Raw genomic sequence first — 24,366 nt, forward strand, 5'->3', positions numbered from 1 at the left:
CAAACAAATTCCGGCTATTTTCATAAACAAACACGCCATTTGTGTACTTTATTTGTAAAGAAATTATACCCATAAACAACCAGCTCTAAGTAACCTATTAACAGTGCCACTGGAGTTATGTGCAGCAGTGGAAGACCAGAGTATTTTGCAGAGTTTACTACATGAAGTAGCTGGAACGGTTATTGTAGTGTGTTGTGAATGTGCAGCACTGGCAACACAAGTATGGGGAAGTGTATTTTTATGTAGTCTGGGTATCCCCTCAAATTCTGTGTGGGTAAGAAGGGCCAGAAATGCGTCATAAGGTCAATAAAGAGGCTGTGACCGTAAGCGTACAGATCTTTAAGGGTGCGTGTCAGTGTGTTATCCTGTGGCCAAAACAGCAAATGGCGACGAGGGCAGGTGACTTGCTGCGCGCACCCATACTTCAGGGTAGGCCACCTTGCCCGTCCCGCCTGCATGTTGGGTTCCTCACTTGCCCATCGCCACCGAAAGGTCAAGAGAGTTCTCTGCCTATTAAAGCCGCAGTCATCATATCGAGCATCACTGCCTCCCGCAAGGATAAGAACGTTTCCAGGATTAACTCTTCCTGGGTCTCCAATGGGGCTGATGCAGGCCCCATACCCAGAATGTGTGTAGCTCTGGGTGTCTGTGGCTCTTGGTGTCTGTGGCTGTGGGTGTGTGTGTGTGGTAGTAATTGCCGTCTGCTGAGCTCGTCCAGTAGGGTAAAATAGGTCTCACACTTGCGAGAGATTAAGCTATTGGCAATGTAAATGACAATGCCATTTATTTATCTGTTTTCAAAACCAACACATAAATAAAAAATGTGTCATTTACAATGCCAATAGCTCTAACTTTTGAAAAGGCGAAACCGTTGCATTGTAAATGCTTGTTATTGTGGTCACTGCAGCAAACTAACAGTTCGCTTTCAGCATTAAATACCTTCACTTATGTTATAGGATGGATATGATACTAGTCTATTTTCACTGCGGCCACTGAATATAATCAACAGTCTGGCTGTTATTATTTTTATTATTTATTATTTGGACACCTTTTGTCTGTGTGTACGAGGCTGGGTGGATGTTTCCACTCCAGCATTTACGTTTTGAAATAGCGGAAGCACAGAGTCTGTTTTCCATTTTCAAGGTTTGACGTATCTGTCAAGACATAACACGTGGGACTAAATAGCGAGGGGCTGGTCTCCAAGTTTACTTTGAGTACGCAGGAAAGAGAAGCTTCCTTTCAGCGGGGATAACTTTTTGACCAGGTATAACATTAGTAAATCGGGCCATTTCACATTAGAATCGAGTCCACAGGGTGGCGAGAAAGGCGCTCATCCAGGCTACAGGTGACCAGGCTGCAGGCGACCAGGAGCAAGGAAGAGCAAGGGAGATGGAAGCGTGAAGGCGAGAGGCTGGTGAGCAGAGAACGGTGTGGTGTTGTGGAGGGGCTGACAAGATTGGGAGCGCCACCACCGCTACCACCTCCCACAGCTCACTAACTCACTCACAGCGCTGATTGCTTGATTGACTCGCCTGCTCGTGGGAGGCCATCCCTCGTTACCACTCATTAAGGCCTGAGCCATGCAGATCTTTAAAGGCAGCAGGGGGCCGTGGGGGTGCGGGGTTGCGAGGCTGCGAGGCTGCGAGGCAGCTCATCAACGCATCGACAACGCAACGTACTGCAATCACCTCACCTTCAACTGCAGTAGGAGCAGGAGCCGTGGGGGATACGCTGCAAATACATTGGTAACGCAAGGGCCACGAGGGTGCAAGCTCTTTTCCTCCTGGCATAGTTAGTAGTGGCAAGAGAGGGGACCAGCAGGAGGACTCCCGTGAACATCGGGAACATCTGATAACATCGCAATACTCTTTCCTTGTGGGAGTTATATTACATTATCAAATTATCAAACCATCACCGAGCATGAGGTCAGGACGTGTGCGCAGTGGAGTTACATCTTTTAATAATTCCAGCAAGCAGAAAAGGAAGCTGAAAGCACCCGCCGGCTCTATTGGCGAACCACAGGTCAAAACCAGACCAGCTACTCAAACATCTGATGCAATACTTGAACTAACCCCAAATATTAAAAAATCAGGCAACACAAACAAATCAAATTTAGGGGAACGAGGTTCAAAGAATCACTTTTTTCAGCCTAAAATAAACACGAAATTCTGTTTCTTAAAAAATCCTGGTGGCACTCTTCTCTCAGACCCCACTCCTACAATTGGCCTTTTGCCTCCCTTCCAACCCCTAAATCAACTTGGAAGTTGAGAGGGCGACGGAACTACACTTCAAAGCAGTGGGGCGGAGGCTACGGGTCTAAACAGCCCACTTATTTTACCAATAATTGAATGAACAAACGAAACAACAACCGCACAAGTTCTGGCTAGCTCAGCCACTTGGAGGTCTGAGACGGCAAAAAATAAACGTATGGAAGAAGCGACGGAACCAACAAGGGAGACGTATATAAAGATGGGAGACGACCGGGAACTCGCTGATGAAAGAAACGACTGAGAGTTACTGATGAAAGAAAAGGGCCTCAGTGCCTCGAAGAAATTGTCATTTTAAACACTCCTCTCCTTGAGAGCAAAATACAACACAAGGCCATAAGGGGTAACTGTGTCACATTAGAAGCTCTAAGCATCCATGAGCTAGACAGTCAAGAAGAAAACCAACAGGTAAATGAAAGATCATTCTCGCCCACTAAGGCAAAGGAAAATATAAAAAAGCTAGAAGGCTCTCCTGAAATCCTTAATGCAAAACAGGGCTTTGAATATAAAAAACTGTCTGTCATACCACTACCCCAACATAATCCCGTGACAGCCTATTATGGTGGACGGAGCAACCTGGATGTGAGCAAAAGTCAGGACAATTTCTCAGACCTTGATAAGGAAGAATGGGAGGCACTTCTTGAAACCTACTCTCAAGACAACGGTAGGAACAACATCATAGCAGGTACAAAGGTGGAGAAGCAGGAGGGGCACATGTTACAGAAAAGAGAAGAGGGCTTGCAAGCAAAATCAAATGCACCAGGTTGTCCAAAGAGTGCACCTGAGAAACAATCTGAAAATATGCATCAATCGGAAAATGGGAATGCTTCGGCAAGCTCATTAAAAACAGTGCAACTCCTGGTAGAAGCCCCGCAATTGACTCTAATGAACACCCTGGCAATGTCCGTGGTTGCAACTGACAGTAAACTAGGAACACTGAATACCTCTCTGCAGAGCATCTAGGATTACGCCTTAGCAAACAGCCAAAACTGCAGTTGTAGCCCAATCGTAAATAAACTAGCCACTCTTCCAACAATGCTAAACGACCTGTGTGCTTAAGTAAAAAAACGCGCAACCTTTAATCACCCAGAGTCAATAGTGGAAAAGCATTCAACTAGAAACTATAAAGGCACGACAACTCACCAACTAGCATCTACAAATGGCGAGATTGATCCCATTACGACCAAACAAACACTATCTGAAGACAACAAAATATCTGGTCAGAAAACAAAGATTGAAAATAAAGTGGCAGTGACTCCAGAAGAGGTGATAGGGGAATACAAATTGAACGCAAAACAAAGACGAGCAAAAATCGCAAAGGCCGGAACCAAAAACAAATTTGCGAATAAAATGGATTTATGCGCCTCTTTGGGAAAACAACAAACCTAGAGTGAGCTTGATCAAGAAAATCCATCAATACCAGACACAACGAAAACCAAAGGATCTAATATGAGGGAGGCATTAAGTCGTAACCTCACAGTCAGGACCCCAGATGCCAGTGATAGAGCAAACAGGAGAGGATACGGAGACGGAACTTGCACAGCCATTCTTGGAAAGGAACAGCTTTACAAAAGGCAGCAAAAACACTAAAACAGAAACTGCAAGGATAAGTCAGTTGCATTGTCATAACCAAGAGGGCATGCCATCAGGAATTTTGCAAAATATAATTACTAACGGTCATGTCTCTGCGGGAAGTAATAACAACTTAGGCAATCAAGACACAATACGCACAGACTTAGCGATTACAAGTCGGATGCAAGGCCATAACCAGGAGAGCATGCCATCAGGATTTTTGCAAAATACTAATACTAACGGTTATGTCTCTGCGGGAAGCAAAGCGAACTCAGGCAATCAAGATATAATACGGACAGACTTAGCGATCATAAATAAGGACCCCAATCTTAACCAGGTCACAGGCCATAGGGAAATAAAGAATAGCAGCTCTCGCCAACCTCGAAGTAAGGTGATGACAGATATACCAACTTCCATCTCTACAAACTCAGAGTACAGTCGGGGACAGCATCTCGAGGGACTCTCAGAGCTTAACTACATCAGCACCGAACAACACCTGAGAGAGCCAGCGACGGAAGCTGGGAAATACGACGAATTGACAGGAGCAGTCGGGACTCAGAGAATACCAGGGGTACGCCAGAATTACGCTGCCGCACAAATAAACAAGCAAGAAAGACCTTAATGGCACAAGCTGGCAGGAAACGACAGCACTGCTGTTTACACCAGAATACATCTCCAAGGGCAGGTTCGACATTATGAACCGCGGCAACGTTCTTCGTTTATTATCCCATATACCATCCCTGGCGGAAATCACGACAACCGATTTAGTCTCGATCGAATTTATTAAATGCAATGACTCCGCGTCTGGGGAAAAAACGCGTGCTGCATGGGGTTCATCCACTATCGCACAAAGAATATACCAAGAAAGGGATACTTTTAAGAGCTGGGGGATAACCATCACTCCACATATTAAGCAAGGATATCCCGACCTTCTGAGGCCAAAACACACAGATGAAAATGTGGTATCCGATGGTAAGTCCACCACTTCGGTACTGAAAGGAGCCAGGGGGCAAAGTAAAACAGATGGAGAAACCTTCTTGGTAGAATGCGAAATGCATCGAGACCCCACAACAACATTAAAATGGGATACCGACATAAGATGGATCTCAAGAACAATAAACAACAGAAAAAAGATTGACGACTTAGCGGAATAAAAAAAAAAGACCAGACACAATGGGATCTCTACGGATATGTTCATGGAACGTGAACGGACTGGCAAGCAAATTTTAGCAACTATACCAGGGCCTTTGACATCGTGGCTCTACAGGAGACTTGGCTGAGTGAACCCCCACATCTGCAAGGATTTCTACGCTTCCATATAAGTGCATTAGCTGAGGCAAAATACGGCCATCTTCAGGGGAGGGGGGTTTGGCCATATATGTTGACTTGTGGACTAAATCTTATTGTCCGTGATCTAGGCTCTACTTCAACTGCAGCTCTTGCTGTAAACTTATACTCTTCAAGCTCAATACGAGCAACTGATCTCAACATTACAATAATTAACGTTTATATGCAACAAAAGTGAAAAGGCAAATAAATAAAAGAAATGTGTAAGTTGGTAGAAACTCATAATAAAGACGGACCAACAATGGAACTCATTTTAACAGGAGACTTAAACCTAAATTTAATGGGGTCCTCTGCGGACGCCGAAATGTCTAAATGTCTATACAAAATACAATTTGGAACATTTCAACGCAAGGGGAGCCACTCTTAAGCAAGCAAACAAAACGGGACAGTCAGCCTTGGAGGAATTGGAACACTTGAACTTAAGAGCACTAAACGGTAGATCAAGAGGTGATAATACCCCCGTAGCAACATACTGCTCATCTAAATCAAACACTATACTAGACTACACTTTTGTCTCCCTTGAGTTGTTCCATCAAATTACCCTATTTCGTTTAGGGGACAAAGGTGATAGCGATCACCGGCCACAAGAAATCGACCTTAAAACAACAGTTGATATGTTTGAGCAATGCCGGTCCACTCATGGAGCAGATTATACCATCAATCTAAAGAGAATCAAATTTGGACCTGACACACACTGTAGAATGGCGGGAATTGCTAAAGACCACTTTGAATTGAGAGCTGGATCAGACGAGGTTAAAAAGTGGGAAAGCTTCACTGACACCATGGCAGCCTACACAATGAATACCAAGCCAAAAACCCAACAAAGATTTGGCGGTGAAAACTCAATATCGAAATTAGCACTGAAAGAAATCAAGTGCACCAAGAGAGTTATCTATCGCACATTGATACAGCTACGGTGGAACCCTCAAGATATAATACAACTAAATCTAGTGCAAAAGCAAAAGGCTCTGCTGAAAAAACAAAAAAAGGATGCAAAAAGGGACAAAGAGAATACTTTGTGGGCAAAACTACACGCTGATATCAAACATAACTTGCAAAAAACACAGTTGATGAACAGAATGCAGAACAATGTCTTGCATTCATCCCAGTACAAAGATCTGGGCCTAAATCCATCGTTTATTTGCACTCCACACCTCCCTAGGTCAGACAATGGCTATATGCAAATCAGCCTTGACCCTGTGCCTCATGGGAACAGTCCAGCCCGAACTACCAAGCCATGTCTTTCCTAGACCGGAATCAAGCATCCAAGTACCGGTTTCTGGCTATCAGCCTGTTCAGCCTGGATAGCTTGACTCCAGTGATGTGGAGAGCCTGGGACTCACGTCTAAGCAAACCCAGCCCACTCGGGGTGAAAATTGCAAAAACACAGTTGATGGACAGAATGCAGAACAATGTCTTACATTCACCCCAGTACAAAGATCTGGGCCTAAATCCATCGTTTATTTGCACTCCACACCACCCTAGGTCAGACAATGGCTATATGCAAATCAGCCTTGACACTGTGCCTCGTGGGAACAGTCCAGCCCGAACTACCAAGCCATATCTTTCCTAGACCGGAATCAAGCATCCAAGTACCGGTTTCTGGCTATCAGCCTGTTCAGCCTGGATAGCTTGACTCCAGTGATGTGGAGAGCCTGGGACTCACGTCTGAGCAAACCCAGCCCACTCGGGGTGAAAATTGCAAAAACACAGTTGATGGACAGAATGCAGAACAATGTCTTACATTCACCCCAGTACAAAGATCTGGGCCTAAATCCATTGTTTATTTGCACTCCACACCACCCTAGGTCAGACAATGGCTATATGCAAATCAGCCTTGACCCTGTGCCTCATGGGAACAGTCCAGCCCAAACTACCAAGCCATGTCTTTCCTAGACCGGAATCAAGCATCCAAGGACCGGTTTCTGGCTATCAGCCTTCTTCAGCCTGGATAGCTTGACTCCAGTGATGTGGAGAGCCTGGGACTATTCAAAAGAAAATGGTCTAACGATAAACCTTGACAAAACTAAAACCATCACCATGAGCAAAAAAAGGGAAAAACCCTCATTATGGTTCTGGGGCAACGCCCGAATAGAGAGCAGCACGGAATATAAATATCTGGGCGTAAAGATTGGTAAAGGAGGGCAATTCCTAGGACAGAGAAACACCATCAGGCACAAAGGAATCGCACTGGCAACTTCCCTAAAATTTTTGAACTCCAAATTAACCGGCCCGTCGATTCTGCCCATAGTGGAGGTGATCCGTGCAAAGTTACTGCCAACAATAACTTACGGAAGCGAAACCCAGAAAGGAAGAGACGCTAAATTACTGGACTCTACAGTAACAAGCACATACAGGATTATATTCGGGTTACCCAAATACACCTCCCCCTCGCAAATAAGGCTTGAGTTTGGCATTCAGAAGCAATCTCTCACGAGACAAGGGGCATACATCATAACGTGGGATAAAATACGGAAAGGCGCTTCAGGGTCACTAAATGCCCAGTTATGGAAAGAGATAAGCGGATACACTACCTCTCCCACAGCAAGATACCTTAAAGAAGGACTACACAAATTGGGACTGAACCAACTTTTGGAAACCCCCATTAGTTCCGGTGTACTCAAGAAACTAGTGTGGAAATTAGTCAAATATCTATCGTGGCTGGAGGATAGAGCCTCACTCGCTGAAAGGTCTCATGGTTGGATGACCCTGAATACTTACTGTGAGCAAGCAGCCCAAAAGTATTTTAACATGGGTTATGATAAGCATACAAAAATAAGCTTCGTGAAGTTTAGACTTGGCCTGCTACCTGGCACGCAGCACTCTCCACCCTGGCTGAAGAAGAAGGTGGACTCTAGGTGCCGTCTATGCGGGTCAGCATCGGAAGACCTGCTGCATCTATTATGCTCTTGCAACCAACTCTCACATGAACGGCTACAAATATTAAAAGTCAAATTCAACCAGCGGGGGATTCGAACTAGGAGGCAGGCTGTTCTGGCTTGCTTTGCCCCAAGTGACCCTCAATTAAACTGAGCTTTGGTAAAATTCTTGACAGCATGCCCAAAGAAACTGCCTGAAATCAAAATATTGGCTGAAGTCTAACTTTAAAATTTACCTGTGCGTCTATAAACAAAGTAATGTATCCTAGAATCATGACACGCAACTATGGTTATAGCGTGCCTAAAAACTTGACTTGTAATACCTGAATTTTCAATGTACAGTCTTTTTTATAGAATTGTTATGCTTTTGTAACTAAGGAGCTTTTATATACAAAAATTGGTTGTAATGAAATATTTTCGTGTTGCAATGGTTTTAACGAACTATGCAAATAAAAATAAACTTGAAACATTAGATTTGAGTCTGTGTGGCAAGATTTGGAATAAAATATCATTTCTTTCTTTTGCAGTTGAATGCAGGGGTCACCATCGGTGATATCATAGTAATGCAGAGAGAGAGCCTGCAGGAATAGCAAGTAGGTTACTTGACAGTCACCCCCAAAAGGATTAATCGCCATTATCGTGGTTTGCGATAGAATGGTACATTTGAATATAACCCATGTTTTATTAATTACTTTTTCAGCCTGCGCATAGTACTCATTTTATCCAGACTTTGTATATCATTTGATTATTTCAGCTCATATGAAGGTGAGCGTTATTTATGAGTGGAGGTTTAAGGTAGCATGGGTTGTGCGGTTATACTCAGTAGTTTGGTTCACTTTTGCTTTCACACCATTTTCTCATGGGAGTTGGATCTTGACACTGGGTTGTAGTATTGCAGATATCTTCACTTAAATAGAGTGTGTTTGCAGTGTTCATTATGCGTGATTTAGATCACTTGGAGTGAGGAGCAGGATAAACATGTTGTACACATATAAATATTTTCTTTGTGTTATGGGACCATTAGTGCCGTCTGACACTCCTTCTGTTAAACTTTATTGATACTATTGTGCTTTCAAAACAGAAGCAAATTTGTCTGAAAACATTGTATTATATTATATTATTTGCAGTATTCCCCTGATGAAGGTGTTGCACCGAAATGCATTGGGAAATGTAAATACTTTGCTTTGAGCAACTAAGAAATGAAAGAATGATCAAGAAAATAAACAAGAAAATATCGACTATCATCTATCTGTTATTCACATGTTATTTCTTTGTAATTTTTTGTAAATTTTTTTAAAAACCTTGGGTTAAGAATTTATATTCTGAGAATATGGTATGGAGTTTTTTTGCATTAAGAATGTGAACAGAGAAGAATACTAGATATTAAGGGAGAGCATTTTGAATTCATTATAGCACCTTAAGGGCATGTTGAAAGTGCGTCATCATATACAAACAGGTTCTGTTTGTCTTTGAAGTAGGCGAGGACTGAGCCAGGAAATCCAATCAAACCTTCTTATGAACTATAATTAGCTCTGAAGAGGAGGAGGAAGAAGAAGAAGAAAGATTTATGAAATAGCACCACTAAGTCGCCAAACAGTGTTGATGCTGTATTATGTCTGAAAATGAGAAAAAGAGTTCTCCGTTCTATGGTGTGGGTTGCGCTTCGTGAGAAAATCCTTTAGAGCTAGTCCAACATAGGTCTGCAAAGCAAAATGTGGCCCCCAGAGTCTTTTCCAAGGCTTCCCTGTAAATTTTTTACAAAAACATTAGCCTTGGCTTGCTCCATTAGCCAAAGAAAGAATAATATACCTTCATGCATGGTTCACAAATGGTTCATGCACCATCTTGTGCAGATTTACATCAGTAGCAGTGGAAATAATTAACACCAGGAGGTCGTACCAGGTCTTGGCTGCAAAGAGTGTCCTCCACAACTGGTCTTCTTGATACAAGGGAGGTGTGTTCGTGCCTGGGATGCAGATCGAAGGTATTTGGTGGGTTTGTAGACGTTGAGGTGGTGGTGGTTGAGGTAAGCTGGTCTGGTGCTGTGGAGGGCTTTGTAGGAGTGGGTGAGTACGTAGAACTTACATCTTTGCTGGACTGGGAGCCAGTGGAGATTGTTGAGGTGTGGAGAGATGTGGTTATTTTGTGAGATGTTCAGGATGAGTCTGGTGGAGTCGTTCTGGGTGGTTTGGATTCGGGGTAGGAAATGTGCTGGGATTTCGATATAGAGGTTGCTTCCTTATTCAAGTCTACTTGTGATAAGAGCCTGGGTGATCATTCGTCTGGTGTTCAGTGTGATCTACATGAAAATCTTGTGTAGCATTCGTAGGATGTGGAAGTATGAGGAAACAGCGATGATCTGTCAGCTCGTGGAGAGAAGGTGGAACAAGCAGAAACTGGAGGACACTGGTGAGCTAGAGGCCCAGAGATCCTTGTAAAATTATACAGCGTATTGCTTTTATAACAACTATTTGGAGACTAATATAGAGTCTATAAAGGAGTATGAGAAAAAGGATATTGAGCAAAAAGATAAATACTTTATCCATTAGATGCAGACTTCTGCAAGCACCCAAAGATACTCGTTTTTGATAATGGAATGTCTTTTGAGTTATCTTGGGAAACATTTTAATTTAGATTTGCAATCCAGATAAAGTTCCCAAGGGATGCTGAAATCTCAAACAAAGGAAAAACAGTGATAGGCGATGTGCAAGAATGGTAGTAGAGAGAAAGGTACAAAACTACTTGTCTGCTCTTGGAGCATATGAACTAGTGAACGAACAATGTTTTAGCATTTACTGCCTCATCACATTGATTTGGCATAATTATCCAGAAAGTGTGTGCTGACTGTGTGCGTGCTGACTGTGGTGCAGTCAAGGGTGTTTTTGTACATGATCGTGAGTTCTTCGCCTGGTTTGTGGGTTCGGTCCTGGTGTATGATTTTGTAGGAGGGCAAGATCGTTGGGGCAATATGTAGATAGAAACAGTAGTGCTATGAATTGGAAAGGATTCCCCGTGAAAGAAAGCTGTGCCAGTTTGTTGAACATGTGTGTATTAAACCATAGAACAAAAGCATAAACATGTTTCCAGCGTCTGCAATTAGTATTTTTTCATTTGCTATTTTGGGTGAATGTCAAAAAATACAAAACAACCCAATATGAAAATACGGCGAGAAGAAATTACGCTTTACTTACTACTACCAGTTGTCTCAGAGGCTTCTGATGCACTAGATATATTATCTGAAAATCTTTCTTCTGGAGAGTTGAAAAAACTTGAAACCCCCATTCTTTCTTCACCTTGTTCCACAGATGGAGCGCCAACTGAATTCTTGTCCCCAGATAAGAAAGATGCAGGCTCTATCACAACAGGTTTACAATCCTAGAACCACAAAACATTAAAAAAAATTAATACAGCTCTCATGTGGGCAGTGAGAAAACACTGTTAAATATTGTTCTGACATTCTCCTAGAATTAAAAGCTATTGACCTCTAAAATGGATTGCTTTACGTTATATACACTTTTCAATCGCTTTTCAATAGTTCCACAGTACAGATCAGATTACCCGGTAAATCGGAAGTCAAACCGCTTTACTGCCTATCGTTGAAGCACTGTCAGTGATAAACAAGCATTTGCAATGCAATAGGTCTCGCATTAGGAAAGTTTGAGGTATTGGTATTGTAAATGACAAATTTTTTATTTCTGTTTTGGTTTTGAAAATCGCGAAATTAATAGCTTTGTCATTTACAATGAAAATAGTTTTAACTTTTGCAAACGTGACACCTATAGCATTTGTAATGCAATATGTGTTGTATTTACATGACTTAGATGTATTAATATTACAAATAACAATGGCTTTTTTTCATAATTAATACTTAAATAAAAGTTATTGTAATGTATAATGGCAATAGCTTAAACTTTTGTAAATAACTTTTGGGAAGATTATGTTCAGTGTATTTTATTGTGATGATAATCCAATAACAGAAGTGAAATATTAACATCTTTTTGTGACATTTGTAATAAAGCTTGAAACATTGAGACAACATATTAGAACCAGTTGTTGTTGAATGGTTGCACAGAGTGATGCTGTGGCATTGAGTGGTGCCGAGTGATGCTGTGGCGTTGAGTGGTGCCGAGTGATGCTGTGGCGTTGAGTGGTGCTGAGTGATGATGTGGCCTTCAGTGGTGCTGAGTATTGCTGTGGCATTCAATGGTGCTGAGTGATGCTGTGGTGTTGAGTGGTGCTGTCGCGTTGAGTGGTGCTGTGGCATTGAGTGGTGCTGAGTGATGCTGTGGCGTTGAGTGATGCTGTGGCATTGAGTGATGCTGTGGCATTGAGTGATGCTGTGGCATTGAGTGATGCTGTGGCATTGAGTGATGCTGTGGCATTGAGTGATGCTGTGGCATTGAGTAATGCTGTGGCATTGAGTAATGCTGTGGCATTGAGTAATGCTGTGGCATTGAGTAATGCTGTGGCATTGAGTAATGCTGTGGCATTGAGTAATGCAGTGGCATTGAGTGGTGCTGTGGCATTGAGTGGTGCTGTGGCATTGAGTGGTGCTGTGGCATTGAGTGGTGCTGTGGCATTGAGTGGTGCTGTGGCATTGAGTGGTGCTGTGGCATTGAGTGGTGCTGTGGCATTGAGTGGTGCTGTGGCATTGAGTGGCGCTGAGTGATGCTGTGGCGTTGAGTGATGCAGTGGCGTTGAGTGATGCAGTGGCGTTGAGTGATGCAGTGGCGTTGAGTGATGCAGTGGCGTTGAGTGATGCAGTGGTGTTGAGTGATGCTGTGGCGTTGAGCGATGCTGTGGCGTTGAGCGATGCTGTGGCGTTGAGCGATGCTGTGGCGTTGAGCGATGCTGTGGCGTTGAGCGATGCTGTGGCATTGAGCGATGCTCTGGCGTTGAGCGATGCTCTGGCGTTGAGCGATGCTCTGGCGTTGAGTGATGCTCTGGCGTTGAGTGATGCTCTGGCGTTGAGTGATGCTCTGGCGTTGAGTGATGCTCTGGCGTTGAGTGATGCTGTGGCGTTGAGTGATGCTGTGCTGTGGCGTTGAGGAGTTGTGCTGGAGGGTGGAGTTGGAGGGTGGATTTGGATGTAGGATTTTGAATTGGAAGGTGGAGTTGGAGGGTGGAATTGGAGGGTGGAATTGGAGGGTGGAATTGGAGGGTGGAATTGGAGGGTGGAATTGGAGGGTGGAATTGGAGGGTGGAATTGGAGGGTGGAGTTGGAGGGTGGAGTTGGAGGGTGGAGTTGGAGGGTGGAGTTGGAGGGTGGAGTTGGAGGGTGGAGTTGGAGGGTGGAGTTGGAGGGTGGAGTTGGAGGGTGGAGTTGGAGGGTGGAGTTGTAGGGTGGAGTTGGAGGTTGGATTTGGAGGTTGGATTTGGAGGTTGGATTTGGAGGTTGGATTTGGAGGGTGGATTTGGAGGGTGGATTTGGAGGGTGGATTTGGAGGGTGGATTTGGAGGGTGGATTTGGAGGGTGGATTTGGAGGGTGGATTTGGAGGGTGGAGTTGTAGGGTGGAGTTGTAGGGTGGAGTTGTATTTTGAGGGTGGAGTTGGAGTCCATAGTTTTAGTTTGCGGGTGGATTTGGAGGCTGGAGTTGTAGTTGGAGGGTGGATTTTTAGGGTGTCTTTGGATGTTGGAGTTGGAGGGTGGAGTTGGATGGTGTTTTTAGAGGGTGGATTTGTAGTTGGAGGAAGGAGTTGGAGTGTTGAGTTGGAGGGTGTAGTTGGATGGTGGAGTTAGAGGGTGTAGTCGGAGGGTGTATTTGGAGGGTGTAGAAGTGCTTGGATGGTGGATTTGGATGGTGGATTTTGAGGGTGAAGTTGGAGGGTAGAGTGGTGGGCTGGTAGAGTGGTGGTGCTAGAGTGTGGGCGCTAGAGTGTGGGCGCTAGAGTGTGGGCGCTAGAGTGTGGGCGCATAGAGTGGTAGCGCATAGAGTGGTAGCGCATAGAGTGGTAGAGTGTTGATGGAGAGAGTGGTAGAGTGGTGGCGGTAGAAGGCTGTACTGTGTGCCCTATAACGCAAACGAATAGGTTAAGGAGGCTGTGTGGGGGGGCTACTGTTGTGCTAGTTATTTACAGAACTCTGCCTAGTGAGGACCCCCCTATTTATTGTCTTCAGCTTTGGGACGGAGGAGAAGGGCAGACGTATGTGAAAGAAAGATGGGGAGATTGCATGAAGAGAGAGTTAGGTGGGGTAAGGGGGCATAGAGAGGGTTAGGGGGTGAAGAAATGGTGGGTGAGGAGATGGTGGAACGGAAAAGGGAGAACACGGAATGAGCAGCAAGGGGAGACACAGATACAACCATTGTGGTGAGAAAGAAAACAAGTATGTTCTATGACAAGACTCACACTTTCACAAAATCCCTGTTGTGCTAGGGAATACGATGTAGATATGAGAAATGCAGATAAACCCCCAACAAGCCATGTGTGACAGCAAGGCATTGATACACGATGTTGAACACTGTCCTTTGTTGGCCTCAGTCCAGTTGTGTGTTTGTTTCAAGTGTCTGCTTTCCACCTCCTGTCAACGGCTGGCACAGAATGATTGGGGGCGTGGGGGTAGTATTTGAAGGCGAAGACATGAGGGGGGAGCGAAATGAAGCAGTAAGAGGAGCGAGAAAAATACGGGAATTTTAAAAGCAGCCATAGGAAAGCTGCGAATGAGTTTGCTGGCAACATTCTCAGATCGACATAAGCAAACAAGGTGGGGTGGGGAAACTAAACGCACAAGGTGCTTGAAGTAAATAAAATGAATCAGGTGCCGCTAAGCATACATTAAAAGACCATTGTTTGAAACGTGGTTACCCCCAAAAACATAAAACATGTGCATAAATTGCAGCATCCGAAGTACTTGATTACACTGAAGCGCAGGCTAAATGAGACTGGCCTGCAGCATGTAGGGGGCCGGCTCAGGCTTGTTTGGTGAAAAGTGCTCATAATGAAATAAAATAAATACATCGCATGAATGTGTTTTGCAATGAAAGCGTGTTCAGCCACAAATAAACACCCAGCCGTGGGTGCGAGCAGCACTGCACTGCAGAGCTGCGGTCGGACTGAGCACCATGATTCTGGGCAAATCGCTTAATCTCCCGTGCCTATTGGCCTCAGCCCAGTTGTGTGTTTGTTTCAAGTGTCTGCTTTCCACCTTCTGTCAATGGCTGGCACAGAATGATTGGGGGTTGAGGGGGGGGTCGAAATGAAGCAGTAAGAGGAGCGAGAAAAATACGGGAATTTTAAAAGCAGCCATAGGAAAGCTGCAAATGAGTTTGCTGGCAACATTCTCAGATCGACATGAACAAACAGGGTGGGGTGGGGAAACTAAACGCACAAAGTGCTTGAAGTAAATAAAATGAATAAGGTGCCGCTAAGCATACATTAAAAGACCATTGTTTGAAACATGGTTAGAGCCTGGTGGGAGGCGGGGGAGCCAGCGAGTGGGAGGGAGGGAAGGAGCATATGGGGATGGGGTGTGAGTGAGGGGGAGCAGAAGCCTTTGATGTGGTGTGCGATGCCAAGCGCGCGCTGGAGAAGCGTCACGCTTGAAAAGTTAACATGCATTAAGCCTTTGATGTGGTGTGCTAGGCAAAGCGCACGCTGGAGAAGCGTCACGGTTGAAAAGTTAACATGCATTGTAGGAAATCCAGCTGGTTCAAGAGACTTTGGTTCAGATGTAATAGGTTTCGAGTAATTAAAATTATTCGACCTAAAAACCAACATATGTGCAGAGAAGTACATGTCACCCTTCAATGAATCCATTATTAAATAGTCCCTGGCTAAAGTAACCTTTTCACCTGCTCGGACTTACAAAGGTCCGAGGAAGGCAGGGTGGTATCCTTCAGACATGAAAAGACGTGTTGAAATAAAAAGATGCTTTTGGTTTGCTGCAGATCCAATTGAAATTGCCTTTTGACAAGCCCAAAGCTAGAAATCTGCAAAGTGCATTAAGTCTCTGATTTCACTTGTACACTGCCTGCATATTAATCTGAGCCTTGCACATCAGCAGAAGAGTCAAGATGCATATCTTAATAGTAACACACTGTGGTGTTTTGAATTGGGCACACCTAGTTCAGGATTGTCCTGATGTAAATACATAAGGTTTGGTGAGGCACGGAAAAGTGCAGTGAGCTACAATATATTAATTTGAGTTAGATCCACCTGCATGAATAGTATGCCACTGGCAAACGTTACTGGATGTCAAAACAAACTGAAATGGTGAGTCGGCATTACTAGTCCCATCAAGTTTACTCACAAGCCGACAAAAGGGATTAGATGAACTAAAGTTATATTTTGAAAGAGAATATTGATTTCTGAGGATAATCACCTACTTGTGGCTTTGCCTTGATTCACTCACGGACATTGTATCCCACGTCCAGAAGAACAAATTTTCTTCTTCTTTCTGGTGTATACTCTAGCTAACCTCAGATTCCCCACATTTTGATTTCCTTGGAGTGCCTCAATGGATCGTATTTTTTCATAGCAATTTCTACTGCAGGCCTCAGGGAGCTCAAAAAGGTGAAAAACAAATTAAAGTCACATAGGGGCTTAATAAAAGTTGCAGGGAAAACCGGCGTGGTCCAGACTTTAACACTGCTCCTGTTAAAATCCTCTTCCCAGTCAAAGATTTTCAGTCAGTGCAAATCAAATTCTAGACACAAAGGGCAAGAAAATCAAGGATGACATGACCACAGTCCACCACCTGAAATCTAGAAAGAAGGCATGAGGCTGTAATGATAAAGATGCATCACCACTGATGCCTGGAATTACCAAGGCTAGTCAGTGAGCCCCTTTTAGAAATGCATCACCATTCGAATAACGAAGGTTGGTCAGGGAAACTTAGAAAGGCCAAATGAGCCAACAAATAACCCTTAATGGTGTCCACTACAAAGCCTTACTATTCCAGTGATACAACAAATATCAAAACATCAGTCAGCTTAGCCTGAAGAGGATCAACTTGATTGTGTCCACAATCTTGAGGTGGAAACTCTAGTATGCAGTAATCATGACTTTGTGGTTTCTTGGATGTGGCAAAAAGATCCAGAGAATGCGCCTCAAAACTTAAACGACCTCCAGATGAAGAGGCCATTCATGGTTTGTCAGATGACATCTGCAGAGCTTGGATGCCAAAGTATTCAACTAGCCGACCAAATTCAGTGCTTCCTAGTACAGGACCTGTGACCAAAGCAAACACAAGAAAATGATGGACGAAGCGCTGAAACTTTTCAGACACTCGCCCCCATTCACAGATCTGGGTTGATTCCAACATCGTTCTTTAGATAACTTTGCCACCCCAGTTCAGACCCAGCTATATGCAAAGCAGTCTTGACCCTCTGCCTAATGGGGCCCCCAAACTGCCCTGCTTCTTGCAGTACCACATAATGCGTGAGTGCGTGATCCATGAAGGCCTGAACTGGTTTCCTTTTGATAGGTTAATCCAACCACATGGAGCAAAGCTCCAGAAAGTTGATGTATACTTCTGCGTCACCAGTGAGTGGCCACCCCAATCTTCATCTCTACCAGATGACTGCTAGAGCCCAGAAACAGTGACTATTACTGTCAGTTCCAGAGGAGGCACGGCGAACGTCCTACTGTAGGTCAGGCTGGTGCTTGAATATCGATAACAAGCATTAGCATAGTAAATAGGTATCACCTTTGGGACCTTGTAAGTGTTTATCCAGAGATATTGGCTTTGCCAATTTCTTTAAGCTATGTAGTAGAGCATTGTGGCTGCTGTGTAGCATGTTAAAAAGTTATAATAAAAAAGTGATATAAGCATTTTTGTTACCTTATATATAAACCAAGACGACAACGGGAGAATGTAAGTTAGGAAATAGTACCTGTACTGCAACACGAGCAGAGGACAGACACCAGGGGAGAATCAGATCAGATGCCAGATTCCAAGGGCAGACTGAGGTGATGATGTGTGATGCAGAGGTGGTGGTGTACTGATGCATAGGTGATGCTGAGTTATACTGAAGTGGTGCTGAGTCATGCTGAGGTGCTGCTGAGGTGCTGGTGCTGCTGAGCTGGTGCACAGATGGTGCTGAATCATGCTGAGTTAGTGCTGCACGTTTAAGTGGTGCTGAGTTGGTGCTAAACTGCTACTGAAGTGGGGCTACGCAGGCTCTGAGGTGCGGGCTGCGCTGGTTCTGAGGTGGGGCTGCGCTGGTTCTGAGGTGGGGCTGCGCTGGTTCTGAGGTGGGGCTGCGCTGCTTCCGAGGTGGGGCTGCGCTGCTTCCGAGGTGGGGCTGCGCTGCTTCCGAGGTGGGGCTGCGCTGGTTCCGAGGTGGGGCTGCGCTGGTTCCGAGGTGGGGCTGCGCTGGTTCCGAGGTGGGGCTGCGCTGGTTCCGAGGTGGGGCTGCGCTGGTTCCGAGGTGGGGCTGCGCTGGTTCCGAGGTGGGGCTGCGCTGGTTCCGAGGTTGGGCTGCGCTGCGCTGGTTCCGAGGTGGGGCTGCGCTGGTTCCGAGGTGGGGCTGCGCTGGTTCCGAGGTGGGGCTGCGCTGGTTCCGAGGAGGGGCTGCGCTGGTTCCGAGGAGGGGCTGCGCTGGTTCCGAGGTGGGGCTGCGCTGGTTCCGAGGTGGGGCTGCGCTGGTTCCGAGGTGGGGCTGCGCTGGTTCCGAGCTGGGGCAGCGCTGGTTCGGAGGTGGGGTGGTGCTGGTTCTGAGGTGGGGCAGCGCTGGTTCTGAGATGGGGCTATGCTGGTTTTGAGGTGGGGCTGCGGTGGTTCTGCAGTGGGGTGGGTTGCGCTGGTTCTGCAGTGGGGTGGGTTGCGCTGGTTCTGCAGTGGGGTGGGTTGCACTGGTTCTGCAGTGGGGTGGGTTGCGCTGGTTCTGAGGTGGGGCTGCACTGGTTCTGTGGTGGGGCTGGTTCTGAGGTGGGTCTCCGCTGGTTCTGAGGTGAGGCTGCCCTGGTGCTGAGGTGGGGCTGCCCTGGTGCCTCCCTGGTGCAGAGGTGGGGCTGCCCTGGTGGTGGTGCACTGATACGGAGCTGGTGCTGTGCTGCTGTTCAATGCATGTTAAAGTGCCGTTTCATAAATCTACAAAAAAAGAAACACTTTTGGTGTTACCACAGTTGTAGCAACGTGTGTGGTACAAACCTGCGTAGTAACAACTGCGCTGTAAAGGCTGCATACCCATAACACAATTTGAACTTGTGGTTAAGATAGGATAACAAGGTAGAGTGGGGCTTGTGAAAATCACTGGCACTCTGAGGGATGAGAGAAAGTTTCTGAGCAGATGATACCACCTCATGAGGATTGGGTACAACACCAGACGGTTCTCCCACTGCCTGTGTCTAACCTGAAGCACATACCCGACTTGGAGTGGTTATCGCTACCACTCAGCAGCGCACTAAATAAAGCATGCCTCTAACTAGTGGGGGATGGCTCAAGATCCTTTTAATAAACAGAGGCACAGCTCAGAAGCTGTACTATTCCCCACATTTAAGAAGGGGTATCCAGGTTACTCATTTCCTGAACATGGATGCAATCGTCAATATTTGTGCACAGCCGAAAGTAAAAAGTGAAAAAGACCGTTAGCATGAAATAGTTTCAAAATTCAAGCAAGCATTTTCAATGCAATAGGTCTCGCATTAGGAAAGTATGAGCTATTGGTATTGTAAATGACACATTTTTTATTTATGTGTTGGTTTTGAAAATAGCGATTATTTAATTATGTTGCATTGAGACGTATGGGCAGAGCTGCCAAAGCTGCAGCAAATGAACCAAGTATTTGCAATGCAATAGGTCTCGCATTAGGAAAGTGTGAGCTATTGGTATTATAAATGACACATGTTTTTAATATGTGTTGACTTTGAAAATATATTAATTAATAGAATTGTTATGCACAAAGCCAATAGCTTACACTTTCCTAATGTAAGTCCTATTGGCTATGGCAATGCTTGTTGGTAGCAAGCAAGGACAGTGCTGTTGTGATGCTGAGTGATGATGTGGTTGTGGTGGTGTATTAGAGTGATGTGGTGGTGTCCCAGAGTGATGTGGTGGTGTCCCCGAGTGATGTGTTGGTGCCCCCGAGTGATGTGGTGGTGCCCCCGAGTGATGTGGTGGTGCCCCCGAGTGATGTGGTGGTGCCCCCGAGTGATGTGGTGGTGTCCCCGAGTGATGTGGTGGTGTCCCCGAGGGATGTGGTAGTGTCCCCGAGGGATGTGGTGGTGTCCCCGAGGGATGTGGTGGTGTCCCCGAGGGATGTGGTGGTGTCCCCGAGTGATATGGTGGTGTCCCCGAGTGATGTTATGGTGCCCCTGAGTGATGTAGTGGTGCCCCGAGTGATGTGCTGGTGTCCCAGAATGATGTGGTGGTGTCCCAGAATGATGTGGTGGTGTCCCAGAATGATGTGGTGGTGTCCCCGAGTGATGTGGTGGTGTCCCCGAGTGATGTGGTGGTGTCCCCGAGTGATGTGGTGGTGACCCAGAGTGATGTGGTGGTGACCCTGAGTGATGTGGTGGTGTCCCAGAATGATGTGGTGGTGTCCCAGAATGATGTGGTGGTGTCCCCGAGTGATGTGGTGGTGTCCCAGAATGATGTGGTGGTGTCCCAGAATGATGCAGTCGTGTCCCCGAGTGATGCGTTGGTGTCCCCGAGTGATGTGTTGGTGTCCCCGAGTGATGCGTTGGTGTCCCCGAGTGATGCGTTGGTGTCCCCGAGTGATGCGTTGGTGTCCCCGAGTGATGCGTTGGTGTCCCCGAGTGATGCGTTGGTGTCCCCGAGTGATGCGTTGGTGTCCCCGAGTGATGCGTTGGTGCCGCCGAGTGATGTGGTGGTGTCCCCGAGTGATGTGGTGGTGTCCCCGAGTGATGTGGTGGTGTCCCCGAGTGATGTGGTGGTGTCCCCGAGTGATGTGGTGGTGTTGACTTTGAAAATATATTAATTAATAGAATTGTTATGCACAAAGCCAATAGCTTACACTTTCCTAATGTAAGTCCTATTGGCTATGGCAATGCTTGTTGGTAGCAAGCAAGGACAGTGCTGTTGTGATGCTGAGTGATGATGTGGTTGTGGTGGTGTATTAGAGTGATGTGGTGGTGTCCCAGAGTGATGTGGTGGTGTCCCCGAGTGATGTGTGGTGCCCCCGAGTGATGTGGTGGTGCCCCCGAGTGATGTGGTGGTGTCCCCGAGTGATGTGGTGGTGTCCCCGAGGGATGTGGTAGTGTCCCCGAGGGATGTGGTGGTGTCCCCGAGGGATGTGGTGGTGTCCCCGAGGGATGTGGTGGTGTCCCCGAGTGATATGGTGGTGTCCCCGAGTGATGTTATGGTGCCCCTGAGTGATGTAGTGGTGCCCCGAGTGATGTGCTGGTGTCCCAGAATGATGTGGTGGTGTCCCAGAATGATGTGGTGGTGTCCCAGAGTGATGTGGTGGTGTCCCCGAGTGATGTGGTGGTGTCCCCGAGTGATGTGGTGGTGTCCCCGAGTGATGTGGTGGTGACCCAGAGTGATGTGGTGGTGACCCTGAGTGATGTGGTGGTGTCCCAGAATGATGTGGTGGTGTCCCAGAATGATGTGGTGGTGTCCCCGAGTGATGTGGTGGTGTCCCAGAATGATGTGGTGGTGTCCCAGAATGATGCAGTCGTGTCCCCGAGTGATGCGTTGGTGTCCCCGAGTGATGTGTTGGTGTCCCCGAGTGATGCGTTGGTGTCCCCGAGTGATGCGTTGGTGTCCCCGAGTGATGCGTTGGTGTCCCCGAGTGATGCGTTGGTGTCCCCGAGTGATGCGTTGGTGTCCCCGAGTGATGCGTTGGTGCCGCCGAGTGATGTGGTGGTGTCCCCGAGTGATGTGGTGGTGTCCCCGAGTGAGTGATGTGGTGGTGTCCCCGAGTGATGTGGTGGTGTCCCCGAGTGATGTGGTGGTGTCCCTGAGTGATGTGGTGGTGTCCCTGAGTAATGTAGTGGTGTCCCTGAGTGATGTGGTGGTGTCCCTGGGTGATGTGGTGGTGTCACTGGGTGATGTGGTGTGGTGGTGTCCCTGAGTGATGTGGTGGTATTCCTAAGTGATGTGGTGGTATTCCTGAGTGATGTGGTGGTGTCCCTGAGTGATGTGGTGGTGTCCCTGAGTGATGTGGAGGTGTCCCTGAGTGATGTGGAGGTGTCCCTGAGTGATGTGGTGGTGTTCCTGAGTGATGTGGTGGTGTCCCTGAGTGATGTGGTGGTGTCCCTTGATGGTGCCCCCTAGTGATGTGGTGGTGTCCCCGAGTGATGTGGTGGTGTTCCCAATTGATGTGGTGGTGTTCCCGATTGATGTGGTGGTGTTCCTGATTGATGTGGTGGTGTTCCTGATTGATGTGGTGGTGTTCCTGATTGATGTGGTGGTGTTCCTGATTGATGTGGTGGTGTCCCTGAGTGATGTGGTGGTGTCCCTGAGTGATGTGGTGGTGTCCCTGAGTGATGTGGTGGTGTCCCTGAGTGGTGTGGTGGTGTTCCAGAGTGATGTGGTGGTGTTCCTGAGTGATGTGGTGTGTGAGGGTGAGAGGGTTGTGAGGTTGAGGGCTGTGAGGGTGTGAAGTTGTGAGGGTGTGAAGTTGTGAGGGTGAGTGAGGGTGGGTTAGGGTGTGAGGGTAGGTGAGTGTGAGGGGGTGTGAGGGTGAGGGTGACGGGGTTGAGGGTGGTGAGGGTGAGGGTGTGTGAGGGTGAGGAGGTGTGAGGGTCCGAAGTAAATGGTGGCAGGGCAGACATCATAAGACAGAGAGAATAGATTGTGTGGTGACTGCGTTGGTCAGTTTCAGAATCAGGAGGGGCAGAGTCAGCACAGTCTGCGAGAGATCGACGCGTCTAGAGGCAAAGCATAGCGGATGTAGCATTGCAGCTAGCAAGTCGAGTGTTTTGAAGCTGAGTGTCCCTAGAGAGATGGTAACACAGCAACAGCATTTGAGGCGCAAGGCTACTGTCAACAAGCACGGTAGGCTTTCACTTTCGTCCAGAAACAAGCTCTCAGCATTGCTGTGGCGCGGGAGCCCATTCCTTTGAAGTCTGATGCAGAGGCACAGACAAATGGAGGTGCGCGATGTGCACGCGGGGGGGGCGGGGGAGCGGCAGCCTTTGAAGTCTGATACCGAGGCACAGACAAATGGTGGTGTGTTATGTGGCTGGCGATGGTGTGCACACGCATAGATCACATGAACTGTATGCGATCTGCAGCCGTTTTGGAAGACTTTTCTTTTCCGCTTACTATAATCTCACCGGAGCAATGCGTAAGCGCATTGGCTCAGGCGAGACCTAAAAAGTGGACTATTAACTAACCAGATTTGGAAAAGGTAACACTAATTGAGACCAAGTACTGTTAGAAACTCATTACGTCTGTATCCATACCTCTTGACTACTTTGAACGTTAAAATATTTGCAAAGTACTTACATATTTGACATATTCCTTCCACTGATGCCACCACTGCATTGAAATGAGAAACCAGTTGTGGCCCGGCTGCAGGCCGTATCTGCTTTCCCTTTCTAACCAACCCCTACAAAGAAAACACAGGAAATGACATTGTTGCACTTCAAGAAAATTCAATTGTTGTTAATCTTTGTCATTTATATGTTCAAGAGCAATAATGTTTCTATGAATCTCAAAGACAAATCTCTTCTATTGGGCAAAAATTAAAACAATCTTTCTTCATCAAAATCCAAGTAAATTACTGATGAAACTACAAACCAAATGAATTTACAATTTTAACCACAACGATTCTTAACAGGATTCTCAGATAGTTCTTCCGACCCCTCGTTTGTAAAATGAGATTCGTTTTTTGTGGGTCAGTCTCTCCAAAAGAATTTAAAAGGGCCATTAGTGGATTAAATCAAAAATTAAATATTAGTTAAATTCAACAATAAAAAGCCCATAAATGTCAATTACATTTCGAGGCTCATAAAAAAGAAACACATTATTGTCTTTAAACAAAGCCATACACTACATTCGACTTTACTGCATTCAAAAGCATGTATGGAAGATAAACAGATAACAGGACAGAGAAGGTTATGCGTCAGCCATAAATAAATAAATACATCGAACAGCAAGGAGAGTTCTCAACGTTTCGTTATTTAATGAACCTGCACATACTTCACAAGTGTCTTTCCACTCCAAAAGATAATAGGCCACGGTTTCACCGTTTCGAAACGATGTAAATACCAATTCCCAATTTAATATGTCACCCTCAGAAGGAAGCAAGGCCTTGCCAAGAGTCCAGCTTGTCATCAGAGAGCGCCTAACTCTGAGCCATGACGGCACCCATAGGTCCGCAGAGAAACACTATTCTGACAATCACAGCTCCTTAAACGCTGCATGCGAGGGCATGGCAGGGCAGCAGAA

At 46.2% G+C, this 24,366-nt stretch overlaps 1 protein-coding gene across 2 annotated transcripts in view; it reads right to left on the reverse strand.

Moving 5' to 3' along the window:
• USP32 (ubiquitin specific peptidase 32) overlaps positions 1-24,366 on the reverse strand; it is a 1,504,025-nt gene that overhangs the window by 662,116 nt on the left and 817,543 nt on the right. For both annotated transcript variants that reach the window (XM_086954917.1, XM_086954918.1), the window contains exons 12-13: positions 23,422-23,524; positions 11,257-11,440 (exon numbers count right to left, since the gene is read on the reverse strand). In XM_086954917.1, the coding sequence (XP_086811043.1) occupies positions 11,257-11,440; positions 23,422-23,524 (287 nt within the window). The remainder of the gene's footprint in view (positions 1-11,256; positions 11,441-23,421; positions 23,525-24,366) is intronic.

This window comes from Lissotriton vulgaris, chromosome 2_1 (genome assembly GCF_964263255.1).
Source record: "Lissotriton vulgaris chromosome 2_1, aLisVul1.2, whole genome shotgun sequence".
In the NCBI taxonomy this organism is placed as follows: domain Eukaryota; kingdom Metazoa; phylum Chordata; class Amphibia; order Caudata; family Salamandridae; genus Lissotriton; species Lissotriton vulgaris.